This window comes from Embiotoca jacksoni, unplaced genomic scaffold (genome assembly GCF_022577435.1).
Source record: "Embiotoca jacksoni isolate LCO1_2020_lvr unplaced genomic scaffold, fEmbJac1.0.p SCAF_19, whole genome shotgun sequence".
NCBI classification, from domain to species: domain Eukaryota; kingdom Metazoa; phylum Chordata; class Actinopteri; family Embiotocidae; genus Embiotoca; species Embiotoca jacksoni.
Window position 1 is genome coordinate 7,004,131 of NW_027185329.1, and position 18,550 is coordinate 7,022,680.

The following is an 18,550-nucleotide window of genomic DNA, read 5'->3' on the forward strand; positions in this document are numbered from 1 at the left end:
ATTGTATATTGTGTATCAGCTTCATCGAAGCCACTTGGTTTGTATATTGAAAACCAAGACCAGTGAAATCCATTAAGTTACAACCTTACTTTTTCTATTGAAACCAAATATTCTTAATGTCTTGTTATAATTCAGTCTGGAATATTTGGTATTTTAGGAAACTTTGGAGGAATTTAAAATGAAGCCATGTGAGTTTAAACAAAGCTTGGCTGCACAGAATGAGTTTGTACTGACTGATTCAGTCGTGGGGTTAAAGGGGTTGGAGTGTGTGATTAGTTATGTGTGCTATAAGATGTTTTACATTTTTGTTCCTTGTCTGAAAAACCAAGTCAGATTCTGGCCCCTGGATTTAATAAGAGCTTGAATGAGATGAAAGTCCAGCTCTTATATTTGAACATTGCCAATGTTGACTGATGAACAGCAGTAAAGTACAGGCTTTTGTGTGCTCTTATCTCTTTGCCTTTTTCTTTACTGACCTATAAAATAACATATACTCTGTGTGTCCTCTGCTGCTCCATGCCTGTTTAGTTTTCTGCACATAGTTTCATCTTGTGGACAGAAAATCATGATTCTGGTACTGTGTCATATGCTTTCTGCAGCTCGTACTCCAGCTCTTTTCCCTTGGCAAAATGCTACGAGGAGTCTGTGATTATGCAGCGTTTCTGATGATGCCTGAAAACAATTGGCTGTCAAAGAAAATAAACCGCATTGCCACCGCTATGACACCCGTATTTGCATTTGAGAGCTCCGGTCTTTAACTTTTCTCCTGATCAGTGTTTATAGGGACATAATGGTTAACTGCCCAATGTTAGTGTGAAGGTCTTTACCCTCTTTTTAACCCAAGATGGATTCACCAATTTAAAGATGCATTGACTTTGACAAACAGTAAAATTAGTGGCTCCAGTTGGGTTGAATTTGTCATAATACATTTCAATAATGAAACAGATTACACTAACTGTGCTACTTCTTTTTCTATTGTTTAGTTGTTTTTTAACCCTCATTTCAATTTTGTTACACATGTAATAGTGTTACTGACCTTCCCAACATTCCTCTGTTGAAACTGCAGAGCCAAATAAGTCAGGATGAACTGCTGCATAGATTTTCCTCCTTTTTGAAAGGAACGAGAAATCAAAGCTGACTGAGTCATTAAGGATATCTTCCTCGGCTTGTCATTGAGTGGGAAAGGAAATGGGAGGGATCCTGTACTAATGTACAAGAATCCCTGGTTCCTCATGGGTATTGATCTGACTTGGAGCCTCCTTCCCATCTTTCCTGTCCAGGAATAGAATATTGTGGCATCATACAGATGAGTTCGTCCGAGAGCCATCAGACTGACTGACTCACCGCTGCAGTATCTTTTAACTATAAGTTCAGTCTTCTCTTATCCTCCTCAGTTACTGTAGTGTCCAACATTATTCCTGATGTGAGTAGAAATGCCCTGTTTCCCTCGATATTTACTGGGATGTTTGACTGCACTGGAGCGCCTGATTATCTCATGATTTTAATGTTTATAATCATGAATGTCCTCCTGAGACACTGGCACAAACTGGATCTCCTCAAATGTTATGAAAGCAATGTCATTCCAAGATTTCTTGAAATAATTGAATTAACAGTTGTCAGTACAACTTTCCTAGACGAGACTGCGTATTACTGAAATTATTTTGAGCTTCGTACTGTCGATCAGTTGTACAGTAACAGCCCTACATTAGACAGAAATGCTCTCTGTTAAAGTTAATTAAAAATGTATGAGTCTGTTTTCTCTGAATGGCCAAGTCGTGAGGTCCTCGCCATGATCGTCTGTGTGCTCTATATAAGAAACTGTTTGTCATCATACTGTAGTATGATGCACAATAATATCAGCATGCCATCAGTATCGGCAGATAAAATCTTTAAGTCTTTCAATGAAATATTGGCATAAATATGCTAGTTAATGTGCACAATTTGAAAAGCATTGTATTTTATGTCTGCATCTGCCAGTAGGGCAACATTGTAAGAGTAGGCCGAGTAATATTTCACTTCTACTATTTGATATTTTTTGTAATTAAGTAGAAAAACATCCATGCTTTTTTCATTATCTGCAAGTTGCCAAAAGAGTCAGAAAATATCGGCTTATCAGGTACCTCCGAAAGATCCATTGTCACACATCTTTAAATGTAGTATTGTTTTTCTCATGTAACTATCGTCAAGAAAGAAATATTTTGAACTATTTCTTTAAGTCATCAGGTCCATCATAAGTTTAATATGTAATGTTCTTCAAGGTATTTAGAACTGCTTTATCAGAATTAATCAAAGCACTGTGGTGCTGTAGTGGCCTGTAATCTGCTCCATACAGCACAGAAATGACCACTCACATATGTCTGCATTGTTGCCCGGTGTAATCCGTGTCCTTTTGTTCTGAGTTCATCAGAAACCCCTTCCTCCACATTGGCAGTTGCCCACTTCTCAACAAGGAGGTCTGTTTGCTCCACAAAGGCTGCTATTCACTCGACTATATTCACCCTCACCACTCGCTTATTCATAACTCGTAATCCCCTCTTGACAATGTTCAATTCAGCCAGTTAGATAACCAGTCTGTGTTTGTCTGAAGGGGTACTCTGCACTGACTGGGAATAAAAAGCATTCAAAAACTGGCTTCCGTTCATGATTGTTACCTGACTGAATAGCACACTGTATTTTTTCCTCATTTAACCCCAGCTTTATAAAGTATACCACAGCTCAATCCCTGCTTCTTTGCTGTTTCACTGATGTAGCTCACTCAAAGTAACCAGCTAACCCAGAATGAACCAAAGATTAGCCTACTTGGCAGAGAGAAAGAGCGAGTGGGAAATAAAGGAGGCAGATTTAGCGAGACTAAGTGGGGAGCACAGACAAAAAGTGATGTAAAGGAAAGAAAGAAAATGGGCTGGGGAAAAGTGATACTTCAACTATTCTGCTGTGTGAGCACTGTGGCTCTTTTCTCCCTACATGCTCTTGCCTTGTCCTCCTCTTGGCCCTCAGCCACAAGTGGCTCCAGTGTGACATGCAATCATTGTTATTTTCAAGACAAGGACGACTCCCTATTATCCTCCCCGCAATTGTTAATGAGGAAACCTGACTTCTGACATCAACGAGCATTTTGACATCTTCATCCCATTTGTTACAAAGGTGTAACAAATTCCTTCTTTCTGTCACTGAAAGGAAATCCTTATTGCACCTACGTCACATCCAGTTTGTTTTATCCCAGAACAGATCTCTCTAGTGATGTGTCTGTCCGTTGGTCTGTTGTTCCACCACTTTGGTCTAGACTGAAATAACTCAGTAACTATTTGATGCATTGCCATTGAATTTTGGACGAGAGTTCATTAATCCCCAAAGGATGAAGACTACAGACTTTGAAGATCTCTTGGCTTTTCCTCTAGCTCAACCAGCAGGTTTATATTTGGGTGTTCGAGTAAAATGCCCAAACAACTGTTGGACGGATGAGCGTGATATGCACGGTGGCTACATAAATCATTATCATTTTAATGATCCTCTGACTCTTCATCTTGTACCATCTGGACCATCGTCATCAGATCAGATTTTAATTTAGAATACTTTGGTTTATATCAACCAAATACCTGTCAAGCTAAAAACATTCCCATCCACCTTAGCTGTCCTTCTTGTTTATACTATGTTTACTTTGAGATAGAGCAGCGATACAGCCTGCGTGAGACACCCGTGTCATGCACATGTCATCCCTCACTGCTGGAAAGTTTAGATGCCAGGGACATGGAAAAGATCTTATCGGTAACTTTACATAAAACTCCACTATATTTTAAATTTCTAGGCTACATCTGAATGTCACAGACGCCAAAAAAACATAAATATTTTATTCTCTAATGTGTAGTAAATAGTCAAAGCAGGAAATAAAAGTTATCAAATCAAAGTTGGCTATAATTATATTATGCTAAATTAACAGCTGAATCTCAGCCTTGTCCCTTTCTTCACCTGTTTTACATTTATAAAACAGTTTAATTTGCTTTTGAGTATGAAGTTACACTGAATTTGTATCGTGTAAATGTCATGCAAAGACTATCTTAGCATTATTTAGAGAGATGATGGTTAATTAGCGGCAGGCCTGATTGCAGGCTGATTGGAAAACAGTTTAGAAACTTACAGGAAACTGGTTTTAATTTCACACTTTTTTTTCAGCTGCCTGTCCCTTTTTTGTTATAAAATACAAAATTATAGCATGATCTTCTATGTTACCTTCAGTGATGAAGAAAAGTCATTCGGGGTAAAGCTTCAGCTAATGGCAGAAATTACGCTTTTTACAGGAAACATGTTGTGTTTATGCTCGACCACTGGAGCAACTCGCTGCATTAAACCAGGTTTGTTTGTATCACTATCCAGAATTCTTCCTCATCTCTCCCTCTGCCTGTTTTGAAGGCATCATCCATAACAGCTCTATGTACACGGTGATGACAAATACCTCTTGAGAGAGGCTGACTGAGAGAGAAGGCAGGAGAGCTGAGAGGGAGAGAAAGAGATGAAAAGAAGGCATGGTGAGAAGGAGGAACTGATAGATTCTGCCCAGAAGGGGCTAAGAGGGAGGATTTGGATGAGAGAAAAGAGGCAGGGATGGTAGTGGCAGAAAGATATAAAGAGGAGGGAGAGAGAGAGAGAGAGGCTGAGAGGGCTGTGGTGTAAAAGAGAGGTGAAAGAAAGTGAAGAAAGACAGGAGGAGTGTTCTGCTGCACTGGGAAGAGGGGCTTTCATATCCTCTAAAACACATCTGTGTGTACAGCTGCCAGTGAAAAGGAGGAGGCAGCGTGGAATTGGGAGTGTTTGCTTTTGCCAATTTGGTATCTATGTAAATGTATGCAGGCTGTGTACCTTGCATCGAGAGGATATAGTGATGTGGACGCTGCAACAAGCAACAAAATGAGTTTGTGTTTGGAAGTTGGAGAAAAGGGACAGATAAGAGGAGAAACTGTGTTTTCTTTTTCTTTTCTTTTTTTCTTTTTTTTTCGTGAGACATTCAGACTGCAGTTGCAAAATCCACTGCTTGACTCACATTAGCTTCACAGGTGGAATGGTCCAATGTTTTATTTATTTACCAGCTGCATGATTTGATTCGATGAGTCAGTATTAATGTTGCTGAAGCTGCACCTGTTTATATGTACTGTACGTGGTGTATTTCATGTCTGTGTGGGCCTGTATCTGCAGATGAAGAGTCACGAACAGTTTTGAAAGGCTGCAGTGGGTCTAGAGCGTGGCTGTGTGTGGACTTGTCTGTACAGGATGGCGTCGTACAGAGTCGGAGATTATTCTAATTAAGGAAATTGTTGGGTGTTTGAACCTGATCAGGCTCTCCGTCCCACTTACTGATGTAATCGTGCTAATAGGGTGATTTGTTCCAGTCACACACTCAGAGAATGTGACAAAGGAAATATTTTCTGCCAGTCTTTTTGCTTGCTATCTTTCCTCTATGTCTATTGGGAGCTCTGTCAGTAACCCTGCCTTTATCACATCATGTCTGTGTGTGTGTCTGTCTTTCTGATTGACTAAAAAACAGAGATGTACTTCAAAATGACACAACTGAGAAAATCCTGCTCCAGTCTGCACCCTCCAAGGAAAATACACTCTGTTGCCAGAGTGCCAAATGCAGCTTTGTCCAGAAGTGCCTTTAAAAGTACGAATCCTCAGCTTCATATCAGTTCAGTAAAAGAGATTTTTAGATTTATAATGACAAACATTCAGGTTATTGTAAAATCACTGATTTTTTCGGCACAATCCCCACAACTTTTCTGTCATTTAGAGGAGCACATAGTACTTGTTGGATCATTATGTGCTGCACACTGTTTTCACAGTGCTCCTACAAAAATGCTTTCAGGCTTTTCATCTTATTTAGTAATCAGTAAGAAATGACTGTGAAGGGGTTGACAAAATCAACAGATCTAGAACAAATTAAATTGATATTAAAATTAAAAATGATCATTTAAACACTAAAACTTGGTGATGAACTGCAGAACTAAGTTTTTTTGAACATTGTTTCTGCAATTAAAGCTGTTTTTTTTTTCAGTAAGATTTAGTTCTTAACAGCATGATAATTATTATCACTTAAACGTCTCTGCTTGTCTGAGGAGAAACTAAACAATCATGCGGTCCACGTTACTCGTAGTCAGACCAGATTCCCAGGTCCATTTCTTAAAAGGAGTATTTAGTAGGATTTCGTTGCATCTAGCAGTGAGGTTGCAGATTGCAACCAACCTAACACTGCTCACCTTGCAAAAAACCTAAGATGGCTGTGATACTTGCAAAACATGCAAAATAGTTTTTCTAACTTGAAGTTTGTCTATTCTTGGCTACTGTAGAAACATGGCGGTGTAACATGGTGCGCTCTGTGGAAGAAGACTTGCTCCCTATGTTGATACTAATAACTAATTCAAATGTAATGAGAGCGCAAGGATGTTTAGTTTCAGGGGATTATACATAATGAAAACATAGTTATGAATAATTTGTCCCATTTCGGTCAATAGATCCTCCTAAATCCTACCCACTGGTCCTTTAACAGGACAAAGGCGGGAGAACGAAGGTGGATAAAATAACAGCAGTATAGTGCAGGAACACATAAATGAGACTGAATATACAGAGATTCTGGCAATGCTGAGAGCTTTGCCAGAACATTTACCTCAGTTAACTGCTATTACCCGATCAGCACTGTCATTTGAATGTTGATTACGACTACTCATTTTGCCTTTATTTTAAAATAGTGCACTTTTATTCACGGTAACTTCATCCAGGATTAGGAAATCAATCCTCAAACTGCATTCAAAGATTTACATTAGCTCGAAGAGGATTACCAGGATTAGTTTAGCCTGATAACAGCATGTTAGCCTGGATTACTTCAGCCTCATGTAAAGAACATGTCTCAGATTAACATACATAGTAATATGTCCCTTTTCAGCCTAACCCAAACTTTTGTCCCGGATTAAAGATTCAGACCAAAGCTTGATTAGTAAAAGTAGTAAATAACTTCTACTTGAATTTAAATCTTTAAAGTTGACCCAAAGCTGCTTCAGCCATGCATAAAGACCAGCCCATTATCAAACAGAGTTGCACAGCCTGGGAAGGCAGTGAATGCATCATCAGGTCTTTCTTTAAGTGTCTTTGACCTTCATTTTAGTGCTTCGCCTGAGTGTTTTACACCCGAATAATCTAGTACTTTCTACTGTGTCTCAGTCTCACACACACACATGCACATAGACAAATACCTGTGCGGACACACACACACACATAAACATCCCACAGAAATGCTTCAGAGAGCGATGCGGATCACAGAAAGACACCCTGCTTGTTTCTCCTGCCTGGCTGCTGTCAGATAAGCATTAGCCCTGGAACAGTCATCTCACTGTGAGTGCCGTGAGTCATACAGGTTTTATCTGTATCTCTGCCAGTCCCGGGCCAACCTACTCCACAGCGACCTGGTTTCTGTACAGGGCCAAAGGGGCTTTCAAACTCCGAAATCATCTTATTTTTGCCAACATAAATTACCTTTTGGCTAATTTGTCTTTGTAGTGAGAGATTTATTTCATTAAGAAGATTCATAAAAATGGGTGGAATTTGTAAGCACTTTAAAATTGTAAATACTTTAAATCAATCATTCGAACACTGTAAAATGTGTGATAGTAATCGCACACAAATTATGTGTTGAACTCACTTTTTCAAGAAGATCACAAATGAGGTAAAACTAGGTCATATCTATCAATGCTAATTGATTACTTTTGTTAAATCAAACTCGGTTGGAGAAGGGATGAAGCTTATTAGTTAAATGGGAATGCAAACAATGGGCGACGACTCAAAAGCAATATGATGATAGCCTAATGACAGTTTTTTTTACAGTTCAGGCAGCACACTGACATCAGACTTAACCGTTCACTATTTCAGAATTACAGACTCTATGTAATGCTCTGGAAAAATCTGCACAAGCTTGACACAGACAGTCCCAAAAAAAAAACCTACGTTTTCTGTTGCAGAGGAGGCTGAGGGAGTTAGTTACAGATCTGTAGTCGGCTAATGTACATAGGAGATAGGAGCGATGTCGTAAATATAGTGCACCATCCAAAGTCATAAATGATTGGACAGCGGCTTGTGACTATAACTGACTTATTGTCTGCCTGAAGCTTCCTTTATTGAAATGTACTTTTTTCATATAATATTAAGGCATATGTAAGCAGCATGTACATGTATGTAAATGTCACCTAATGTTAATGTTGCCGCAGAGTAAATGTTACATCTAATTCAATCAATATTAGAAGAAAAATCAAATAGTTCAGAGCGAATTTCGAATAGTAGCTTTGCTTCAAATACACATCCCTAGTTTGTATAGAGCAAAAACACACTCTTATACATAAACATACACATGCAAACCTACCAGACAGGCCAAGTCCTTGCAGTGAGATTTTCATAGGCTGTGTATTAATCGCTGTTTATGTTCAACATCCTAACAAACACACAAACCACCCGAGCATTAGCTCAGTTTGGGGCACAAACTGAAGCCTTGTGGAAATGTTGAAACCAATCTGCTGGCTGTTCCAGGAGTGCGTGCGTGTGTCTGTTGCTCTCAGCGATGAATACAGGACTCATTAGAATTGCTGTCATGTCGCAGCACTGCCTGCAGCATTTCATCTAAAACACAGTGGAGCAACCAGTCAGATTTCACTATCGAGGGGAAACACTCAATATTAAAGAGTCAAAAATACCTTGCTGTTTGCTGCTCAGTCTGTTGCGATGTTTGAAAATGTTCTTCAGAGGGGAAAAGCGGTGTGGAGCCAGATCAAATTGTCACAAGCTCTTTGTAAGTACTCGTGAGATTCTTTAAATAGTAATGCTATCTGCAACTCAAAAAGTAACTCTAATAGATTTATCTTGACAGAAGATACGATCCACTGCCAAATATAGTTGGCTGAATTTTTTTTTTTTTAAAGGTAGATAAGTCATGAGATTTACTGGGTAATGTTGTTGTTGTTTTTACATTTTGTTGGCATCCTCTGTGTCTCTAATGGCTCTAATTTATGTTTACCAGAACCTTTTTGGGTGAGAACCGTGGTGCTTTGCAAGAAGGGAAAACAGAGAGAAAAGCTTAAAATGACACATGGAAGAAAGAATTCCTAAAATATATAATAAAACTGCAAAATTTGAACTAGGCAGCAAAACAAGGCTTATTATGCCCCACAATGTACTCTCTGTTCCAGGAAGTAGAGGGGCACACTGATGCTTTTTTTTTTTTTATGAGACAGGTGTTTACTGGATCCACAGACCACATAGAGATGCAGTTTGATTTACAGCATCATGTTAATAGTGATGATATCGTGGCAAAATTTACAGCCTACCATGACCTTGGCCTGTGTGTGTGTAAAATTTAATTGATTTATTTCACATTTCTAATACATTGTACTGCTTGAAATACATACAAATAATCCAATAGTGAACTATTGGATGAATGCTGTGATACTGAACTGATCTTTGGAAAGTGCCTTTCTCTCCAGCTCCTCTGACAACTCACGCCTCACTGATTACAGGGCTGCTGTGGGACGGACATTCTCTCCAGGCGGCTGTCATTATTATTCAGGACCCGGAAAATAGTTTTCACAAATTGTCTTCTGACAGCTGAGCAGGGTCTTGGCGAACACTGGTTACATTTCACTTGGTCGTCTTTAAACTATTTGCGCTGATATATCAGTGGGAATATGAGACTCTACAAGGTCGAAGAGGGTGTCAGAGCAAAGATATAGTTCATATGAGCCAGAAAAAACACAGGGGCAGTTTTCTTAAAATGTTTTTTTTCTTCCCATGATGCTACAGTATCCACACCAGAAGAGATATACTGTACATTGTGCATCGTTGGCCTTCAGTTTGCTGCATTAAAGTGGCTTTGTTGTGGCTACAGTAGAACTATTTTTGGTGTGTAATTCTACACGGAAGCTGAAACTATGACTGTATATTCAGCATAGTTGAGATTTTTACCTTGAAATCCTTGAAGATTATTATTTTACAGTTCAAGTATTGTATGTTGGTGTCGCTAAGACTCGGGACATATCCCCACACTGAGATGTAGCTGCAGTAGGATGTGTGGAGTTGATTGAGTTGAGTGTCTCTGTGTGTATGTGACAATTTAGACAATGTGTGGCCTCTGCTCTTGGCAGGGCAGGATTATTTGTGTCAGCCTCGTGTTGTGAGGCGAAGGGCTGTGACATTTAAATCTGTACTGTCGAGAAGGACAGTTTTGTGTGCGTGTGTGTTGGGGCAGCAGGGGTAAGAGTTTTGGAGGGGGGTTTGCTGAAAATATTAGAAATGTCATTACTCCTTACAGTGTTTCACTTTGAAAAGGTGACTCTCTCTCTTTCTCCCTGTCCCTCTCCGTCTGTCTGTCTCTCTCTCTCTCTGCTTTTCAGATAAGTTGTTTGGAAAGCGGCTGCTTCAGGCTGGGAGACACATCATGTCTCATAAGTCTTGGATGAAGACGGTGCCCACAGAGAATTGTGATGTCCTCATGACATTTGCAGGTCAGGCACTCAAACACATACACACATATGTTTGTATTTCTATCTGTGTGAGATCCCTCAATGACACGGTGTAGCTTTAACCCTTTAAGGTGTGGTCTGTGTGATTTTTATTTTAAAACCTTCAAAAATGAAATAAAATTATTCACACAAAATGAAGAAATAGCATTTTAAGTCAATGTATTTTGTTGTGCAGATGTCTACTGAAGTTAGCATGCTAACCAGCTATCCCTGGCCAGTCCAGTCTTGTTATACCACCTCGCTCCTCAACACTGACTCACTGAGGCATCCAGTTTGCCGTCAGTCCAACATGATAGGAAGAAGAAGTAGCATATTATAACCAAGCCGCAATCAACCGTGGCGTCACCCACTGGTTTGGAAACTGCCATTATGAAGTCTCCAGTTTGGATTTTGGCCATCTCAATCTTACTATTTTGAAGCCATATGTGACCATATTTGGATGAGCTGGGGAGGAGTGTGCGGTGGATCTGAATCGATCTGATTGGAAAGCCGATGATACTATGACCTGCCCACTGATAGCGTAAACCTGGCTGCACCGTAGGCCTGTCAATCAAATAAACACGCCTCCAAACACAAGTTATTATGAGTTTTATTTTTTAATTAATGATGGGATTATTTTCAGATGGACCTCCAGAAAACTAATAAGAAGGAGAGACTTTATTTAGAACCAACAAAATAACTTATAGAAAAAATGTATTGACTTTGTTTTTAATGGGAGAAATTGAATGGGAGTCTATGGAGCCAGGGACTTTTTGGAGCCAACCCCTAGTGGCCCTCGGTGGTGTTGAATTCATAGAACAGTAAACACAACAATGGCTGAAACTCTTGACAAAGTAGAGGCAGAAGAACAGTTAACATTGGCGTTAGCTTCCACCGCTGGAGACAGCTCTTTATACTGAACTAGCAAACTCTGAGAGTCCGGCTGAGGGCAGACTGGACGTTACAGTGACTCAATATCACATCTTAACTTACAAACTCGTCTTACATATTTCTTACATATTGCTCTTTTAATCTTAACTGTAATATAAACTAATCATTATTGTCATCATCTTTTGATCGGCAAATTATTCAAAAATACACAAAGAAATGGCAATCCCAATTTCCCAGAGCTCAAAGTGATACCTTTAGATTATTTACTATGCACACAAACTCCAAAGCTATTCCATAGAAAATCATGTAGGACAAAAAAAAAGGGGCAAATCCTCATATTTGAGAAGCTGAATCCAGAAAATATCTGGCTAATTACAGAATTATGTTCTGTTGATCTACCAATTTAAATAATCAAAATATTTCAATGCTACTAAAACAGAATCCTCAAACAGCCCCTTTTGACGAAGTGAAAGATGGCCATGTTTCCAACTTTCCAACATTCTCACTATTAAGCTTAAAATATTGTTCCTCTCAATATTGTGTAAGAACACACACACATTTGCATAATGCAATTAAACAGAAATTTGCCAAATAGAAGTCTTTTTTAATTTTGATGCTCCAATGTTCACAGCAGCCCCACAAAAAGTGAAATGTAATCTTAATCCATTGTTTCTTTAAGAATTTGTGGAAAGCTGTGAACTGTAAATTTACTTTCTCATTCTCCAGGCAAAGAACAAAGCAATAACGTTTTATGTCCTTAATTTCTTTCTTTAACTATTATTCTGCAGTAGAAAGAAGCAGTGGAGACAAGTTTCCCTTAAGTGTTCGGTAGTATGACTCTTAACCTCCAGCTGCAGCTCAGGCATAAATAGTAGAAGACTGTGGGAGTACTCGGCAGCTCCTGCACACAGCGATGCGTGGGTCTGTTTGAAAATGTATTTCTATTTTTCATTTCCTGCCACAGACACTACAGATGACCACACGTTACTATGGCTACTGAACCACATCCGGCTGGGAATCCCAGAGCTCATCATCCAAATCCGACATCATAAGCACACGCAGGTCTACGCATTCTTCGTCACCGCGACATATGAAAAGTAAGAAATCTGCCCAGACGGGACTCTCTGATTGTTTATTGTTAACAGCCCATTTTGCAAGGGTGTATTCACTTATTCATCTGTGTAGGATCTTATTGACAGTTGAGCTGCAGCTACTGGTTATCATTATTGATTATTCCGTAATTTGTTTTTCAGTATACCAAATAGTCGTCTTGTCTTTCAAATGTCAGAAAATTATTAACGTTTTACGTCTGCAAATATCTTGTTTTGTCCAACCAGAAGATACTTAGCTAACAGTAACATAAAACAGGGAAAAGGAGCCAAACTTCACACTGGAATGTAAATATTGGTCGTTTTTACTTGATAAATGATTTAAAACCTTGATTAATAAATCAAAACCAAAATTTTACTATCAGGTATGCAGCATTAGTTATTGTTTGTTGTGATCCTAAACTATAGGATGTTCGGGTTATCCTACTCTTTCATATGTTAATTTGCCAAATATGTCAAGTCAGTTTGTTTGCCAGATAAAGTAGCAGTCAGAAAGAATTTACTGTATTTTGTCTTAGCATTGCAACAGCTAGCCTGGCTGCATCCAAAGGTACCAGAAAATGCCTCTAAATCTCGCTGGCATCTATTTAATTGTACAAAAACTGGCCTGTAGTTTATACTAAGCTAAAAAAAAAAAAAAGATTAACTCCCAGCTTTAGCTTCATAGTTAATATTTCTTATCAAGAAACTCTCAACAAGAAAGAAAAGAAGTGTATTTTGCAAAATGTTTAACTGTTCATTTAAAATGTATTAAAATATATAAGATTTATATTATAAAGACCTGATTGTTCGGACCTCGGTGTATATCAGATACATCGAAACAGGTATAATGCTGTTACAACTGTTAACTGTAGCTCTGTGAAGGAATCACTTCGTCAATGTTAACAGGAGAAGCTCCAGCTGTAACTTTACTCCAGAGTGAGAGGAAGGAACAAGAAATGAACAAACTGCCTCATGAATAACACTGTATTTCTCTTTTTCCTCTTTTAGTTTGACGTGTATCTATTTTTAAATGCTTCTACTCAAATTAGGATGTAAAAGACAAAAATATCCCTGCAGCTCTGTGATGGTGTAAAATAGTACCTCGTTTGATTGTGGTTTTATATTTAGCAGCAGCTACAGTAGGCACAGCAGTTTAGCTCATACACAATGAATTATCAGTGAAACTGCCATGATGCCTGGTGTATCAGCGCTATACTCCTTTGGCGGCTGTGCTGCAGGTTATTTAAAGTTCTGCAGAAGGTTTAGAGTTAGGCCAAACTGTATGGACTATATTCGCTCTGATTGCGCTGCCCGGTCACACTCTCTCATTTTGGAAAAAAAAAATCTGGAAGGGAATTTAGGATGAGTCCAGGGTCATTTTAATCTCAGCGATGACTTTGGTTTGAGAAATACAATCCAGAGGATCGGGGTAGCAGTCCTTCCATACTGCATTTCACCTTTTGACGAATGTTGAGACCTCTTTGCTGACTGTGCATTTAACAACGGACTTCTGAAAAAACAAAAAAATCTTTACCCATGAATGGAATAGGAATAGATAGATGGTCTGGAGCAAAGAAAAAAGAAACATGGGGAGTGGTCAAGAGAGACAGAGGCCTAAAGAATATGAGATAAAGAGAAGGTTGGAAGCAGAAAGACGAAGAGAAACAAAAAGGAAGGAGTCAGGAAAGTGGTGGGAGGATGGAGAGAGCTTTCTGAAAGTGTGCCAGTGGGTTTTAGATGAAATGCTCAAGGAAAATAATTGCTGTGTGACCCAATCGTACTCTCCTCTCTCTCCACACAAACACACACACACACACACACACACATACACACACACACACACACACACACACACACACACACACACACACACACACACACACACACACACACACACACACACACACACACACACACACACACACACACACCTGCTGTTGGATAGGCTGACCTACATTTGATGTGATAGGAACGATAACCCAGAAAATATTCCATCCTTAGAAATTCACCTTGGATAGTTGTCCCTTTGCAAACTGAAGCAGTGAGAATTTTCCTATCTTTTTTTAATCTGAGAATAAAACCTTACTGAGTCGTGTGTTGTTTAGCATCTTTTATATTATCAGGTAAAGATTTATTGTTAAGGCTCTATTTATTGCTTTGAAAACAACCTGTAGTAGAAAGCACAAGTTAAGCAATTAACATACTAAGTGGGATATAAATACCCTCGTCCTCTTTTCATACCTGACATACCATCCATTACTCACCCCTCAGCTCTGACTGCGCAATTTACAGCATGCCGTCCTGTTCTGCTGAGTTTCTACATTACGTGTGATAGATATTTGCTAAATTAGCATAAACCCTCCATGCGGTGCTCTCCCTCAGCAGTACTCTGCTCTTTTACAAGGTTACTTTTGTCCACACGTTGCCCTTGACTGCATCTCCACATTACGACATCTTGTATTTGGGGAGAACGAGTGTTAAAGGCGATACACTTTTGGATTAAATAATAGAGGGGGATCGTATTAAGATTCTTGGCAGCAGCAGGATCTGCACACCTTTGAAAGGCCCTGTAGTCATTGGCTCATATTACTGAACAGTTGGTTTAAATAGGTACAGCCTTGTTTTTTCCTCAGACAAGGACCTTCATTGTGATGCTGCTGCGCACTAAGCAGTATTCAACAGTGATGCAGAAGCTTACACCTCACATTTCTGCTGTAATCCATCATGATGCTGTCCGCTCTTTACTGGAGTGCCCCTCCAAGAGCATGGAGCTGCATGATGGATGGATGGATGTTACAGGCCCACCTAGACTCTGCTTGTGTGTGTGTGTGTGCGTGTGTGCGTGTGTGCGTGTGTGTGCGTGCGTGTGTGTGTGTGTGTGTGTGTGTGTGTAGACTATATACAGCATACATGTACATGTTAGAACGAGGTGAGCTGTTGGCCTGTGGAGAACGGAGGGTGTGGTGCTGCATTATTATTGTCATTTCAGCACAAGGCCGCTGGGAAGGGCAGAAAGAGAGGAGAGAGGGATGATGAGGTAAAGGGAGGTGGGCGAAGGAGAGAAGAGGACTGTGATAAACAGAGGGATGACGACTGAAGGGGAAGGGAAGCAGAGACAGTGTGGCTGAGGAAAGAAGAAGGAAGAAGAAAGAGAGGAGACATGGAGGAGGGGTTGATGGGAAATGAGATGATGAGAGAGGGTGATGAGTTAAGACATTAGAAGAGTTGAAGGAAACTGAGACTGAAGGACAATCCATCTCTGATCATTTTAGTGTTTGCCATTATTTTCCTTATCAACCTGGAACACTGGACAAATAAAAATTCTGTAAAATTATGTTGAAATATCTTGCGCAGCCAAAAAAAAAAGAAGCACATCACTGACGTCAAGGAAAAATATTTTGGGATCAATTGTTAGTCTAGAAAATAAAAAAAGATGAAAAAAAAAATGCCTGCCTAAATGTCCCAGAGTCACATCTTCCAACCTTCAGTCCAACCTTCAGTCCAAAAACCAAATTAATGTAGCAAATCCTAATACTTGAGAAGCCAAGAACAGCAAATGGTTGGCATTTTCCCAGTTAAATAAAACAATTAATTACTTTTTTGTCAAATGACAAATTGTTAAGTCATCTTAAACAAACACATTGACCATCAAAATGTTGTCATGTCCCTCATAATCTGGATAAAAAACAATGTTCATGCACAAGATGCAATTTAAATACCTGGCATGAATGCTTTTTTTTGTCACAACTGGAAAGAACAATGCTCTCGTGCTGTTACTATGCAGTCACTCTGCGCTGCTCCCTCCACCTACATTCTTCTGGGAGCCGACCAGGAACATAAGGAGGTTTAATGTTTTCCTGCAGTTTGCTGCGAGGTGCTGAGGAGATGGGACTGAGGAAAGCCGTGAAGCCAGAGTTTGGTGCAGGAACGCGAAACTTCTCCTGTGAGGAAGACTACATCTACGAGAACATTGAGAGCGAGCTGTGCTTCTTCACATCGCAGGTCAGTCTCTCTCTCTCTCTCTCTCTCTCACACACACACACACACACACACACACACACACACACACACACACACACACACACACACACATCTATGCAGATAAATATGCTCATGTGAGTTTTTCTAACATTCCATGTCCACTGCAGGAGAGGCAGAGCATAATTAAATACTGGCTGGACAATCTACGTGCCAAACACGGGGAGGTGCTTCATAATATCAACTTCCTCGAGGGCCAGCCAATCAGTAAGCTCTTTCCTGTCTCAGTACTGTGTAGTTAAACACTATTATCTTTGTCTTTATTGAACAGCAGACTGGCTTTGGAGATAATCTCCAAAAAAGTTGTTTTGGTTGTGATGGATGTGACTTTTTTAATGCAGTCCGTACTTTTAATATTCTCTATTATATACATGCATCTACTCTTGTAGCTAAAAATGATGAACTTCAGTTTGTTTTGTTCTATGGTTTATTCTCTGCAGTACCAGAGCTGAGTGCGAGAGGTGTGATCCAGCAGGTGTTTCCTCTGCACGAGCAGAGGATCCTCAGTCAGCTGATGAAGTCTTGGGTCCAGGCTGTTTGTGAGAAACAGCCCTTAGGTCGGTAGATCAAAGCACACATACCTCTAACACGCTGGTACAATCACACCATGCAAGATCGTACTTTAAACACAGTTCAAATCACATGCATTGCATTTCTTGTTTTCTGCTTTGTTCATTCCATTCTTTTACACTGTTACCAGGACAAAATGTTCATTTACCTTATTTATTGTAATTTGTATTTTATCAATAACTTATACAGATGATATCTGTGACTACTTTGGGGTGAAGATTGCCATGTATTTTGCCTGGCTGGGTTTCTACACCACTTCCATGTTATACCCTGCTGTGATCGGCTTTGTGCTTTGGATGCTCACTGAGTCCGACCAGGTGAGGAGAGACTCTGAAACACCCCTAAAACAACTTCCATGACCACCAGAAAAATCATACCACCTGATCATAGTCATAAACGTTTGCATGTTTGTGTGTGGGCTGTCTCAGACGAGCCGCGACATCTGCTGCGTGGTGTTTGCACTGTTCAACGTGGTGTGGGCCACTCTGTTTCTGGAGCGGTGGAAGAGGAGAGGGGCCGAGCTGGCGTACAAGTGGGGAACACTGGACACACCTGCCGAATCCTTGGAGGAGCCGCGGCCTCAGTTTCGGGTGAGAAAAAAAAAATAAAGCTCCGGATTCCTTCCAACTTTGTGTCATCTTCTTTCCTCTGTCATGTTGTTTCAAACTTTCTCTGTCGGTCTGCAGGGAGTGAAGCGCTGCAGTCCCATAACAGGATGTGAGGAGTTCTACTATCCGCCATGGCGGAGGCGTGTGTTCAGGTGGTTCGTCAGCCTGCCCATCTGTATCCTCTGTCTCTGTTTTGTCTTCCTGGTGATGCTCATCTGCTTTGAGCTGCAGGTCAGTCAGCTGTCAGCATCTGTCTTTTCTTATGTCCCGCTTTTATGCATGCAGCAGTGATGGGTTTAATTGTAAAATCATCTTACTTTGCATCTCTTGAGTTTATCGATATTTCTTTTATGGGTGGTTTTAATGATGCAATTAAGCTTGTTAAATGTCTGTTCTTGAACCACAGAGAAAACAGGTTATGGATTGAACCCCTTACAAATGATACAATAGCAAGTTCTCTCTCCCTCAAAGTGTTGGTCCAATAGTGAACACAACCGTAAGGCGTCTTTTCTTGAGGCTGACCAGTAAAAAGCTGCATTTGTCTCTGCAGGAGTTTGTGATGGGGATCAAGGAAATGCCTCGGCTAGCTCGCTTCATCCCCAAAATCATGCTAGCTATCACTGTGACTGCATGTGACGAGGTGTACAGGAAAATTGCCTGCTGGCTCAATGACATGGGTAAGAGTGAAGCTGGACTGATCCGAGTCTGCCCTCAGAGCATCTGTAGTAGAGGAAAATCTTCATAAAGTACCATAATTTTCTTTATGGATCTTTATTTATCTCTACTTTGATACTTTAATCTTACAGTGTATTACATTCTCTGAGTGGTT

The 18,550-nt window shown here is 40.0% G+C and overlaps 1 protein-coding gene across 2 annotated transcripts in view; it reads left to right on the top strand.

The window, feature by feature from the left end:
• ano8b (anoctamin 8b) overlaps positions 1–18,550 on the top strand; it is a 37,922-nt gene that overhangs the window by 7,930 nt on the left and 11,442 nt on the right. The window contains exons 1-10 of one of the 2 annotated variants that reach the window (XM_069153263.1): positions 8,685–8,818; positions 10,416–10,526; positions 12,379–12,511; positions 16,369–16,507; positions 16,654–16,750; positions 16,984–17,100; positions 17,303–17,430; positions 17,542–17,703; positions 17,800–17,952; positions 18,272–18,398. In XM_069153263.1, coding sequence (XP_069009364.1) covers positions 8,752–8,818; positions 10,416–10,526; positions 12,379–12,511; positions 16,369–16,507; positions 16,654–16,750; positions 16,984–17,100; positions 17,303–17,430; positions 17,542–17,703; positions 17,800–17,952; positions 18,272–18,398 — 1,234 coding nt within the window. In that variant the 5' untranslated portion in view covers positions 8,685–8,751. Of the gene's footprint in view, positions 1–8,684; positions 8,819–10,415; positions 10,527–12,378; positions 12,512–16,368; positions 16,508–16,653; positions 16,751–16,983; positions 17,101–17,302; positions 17,431–17,541; positions 17,704–17,799; positions 17,953–18,271; positions 18,399–18,550 lie in introns of those variants that run through there. The other variant, XM_069153262.1, reaches the window with a different exon arrangement.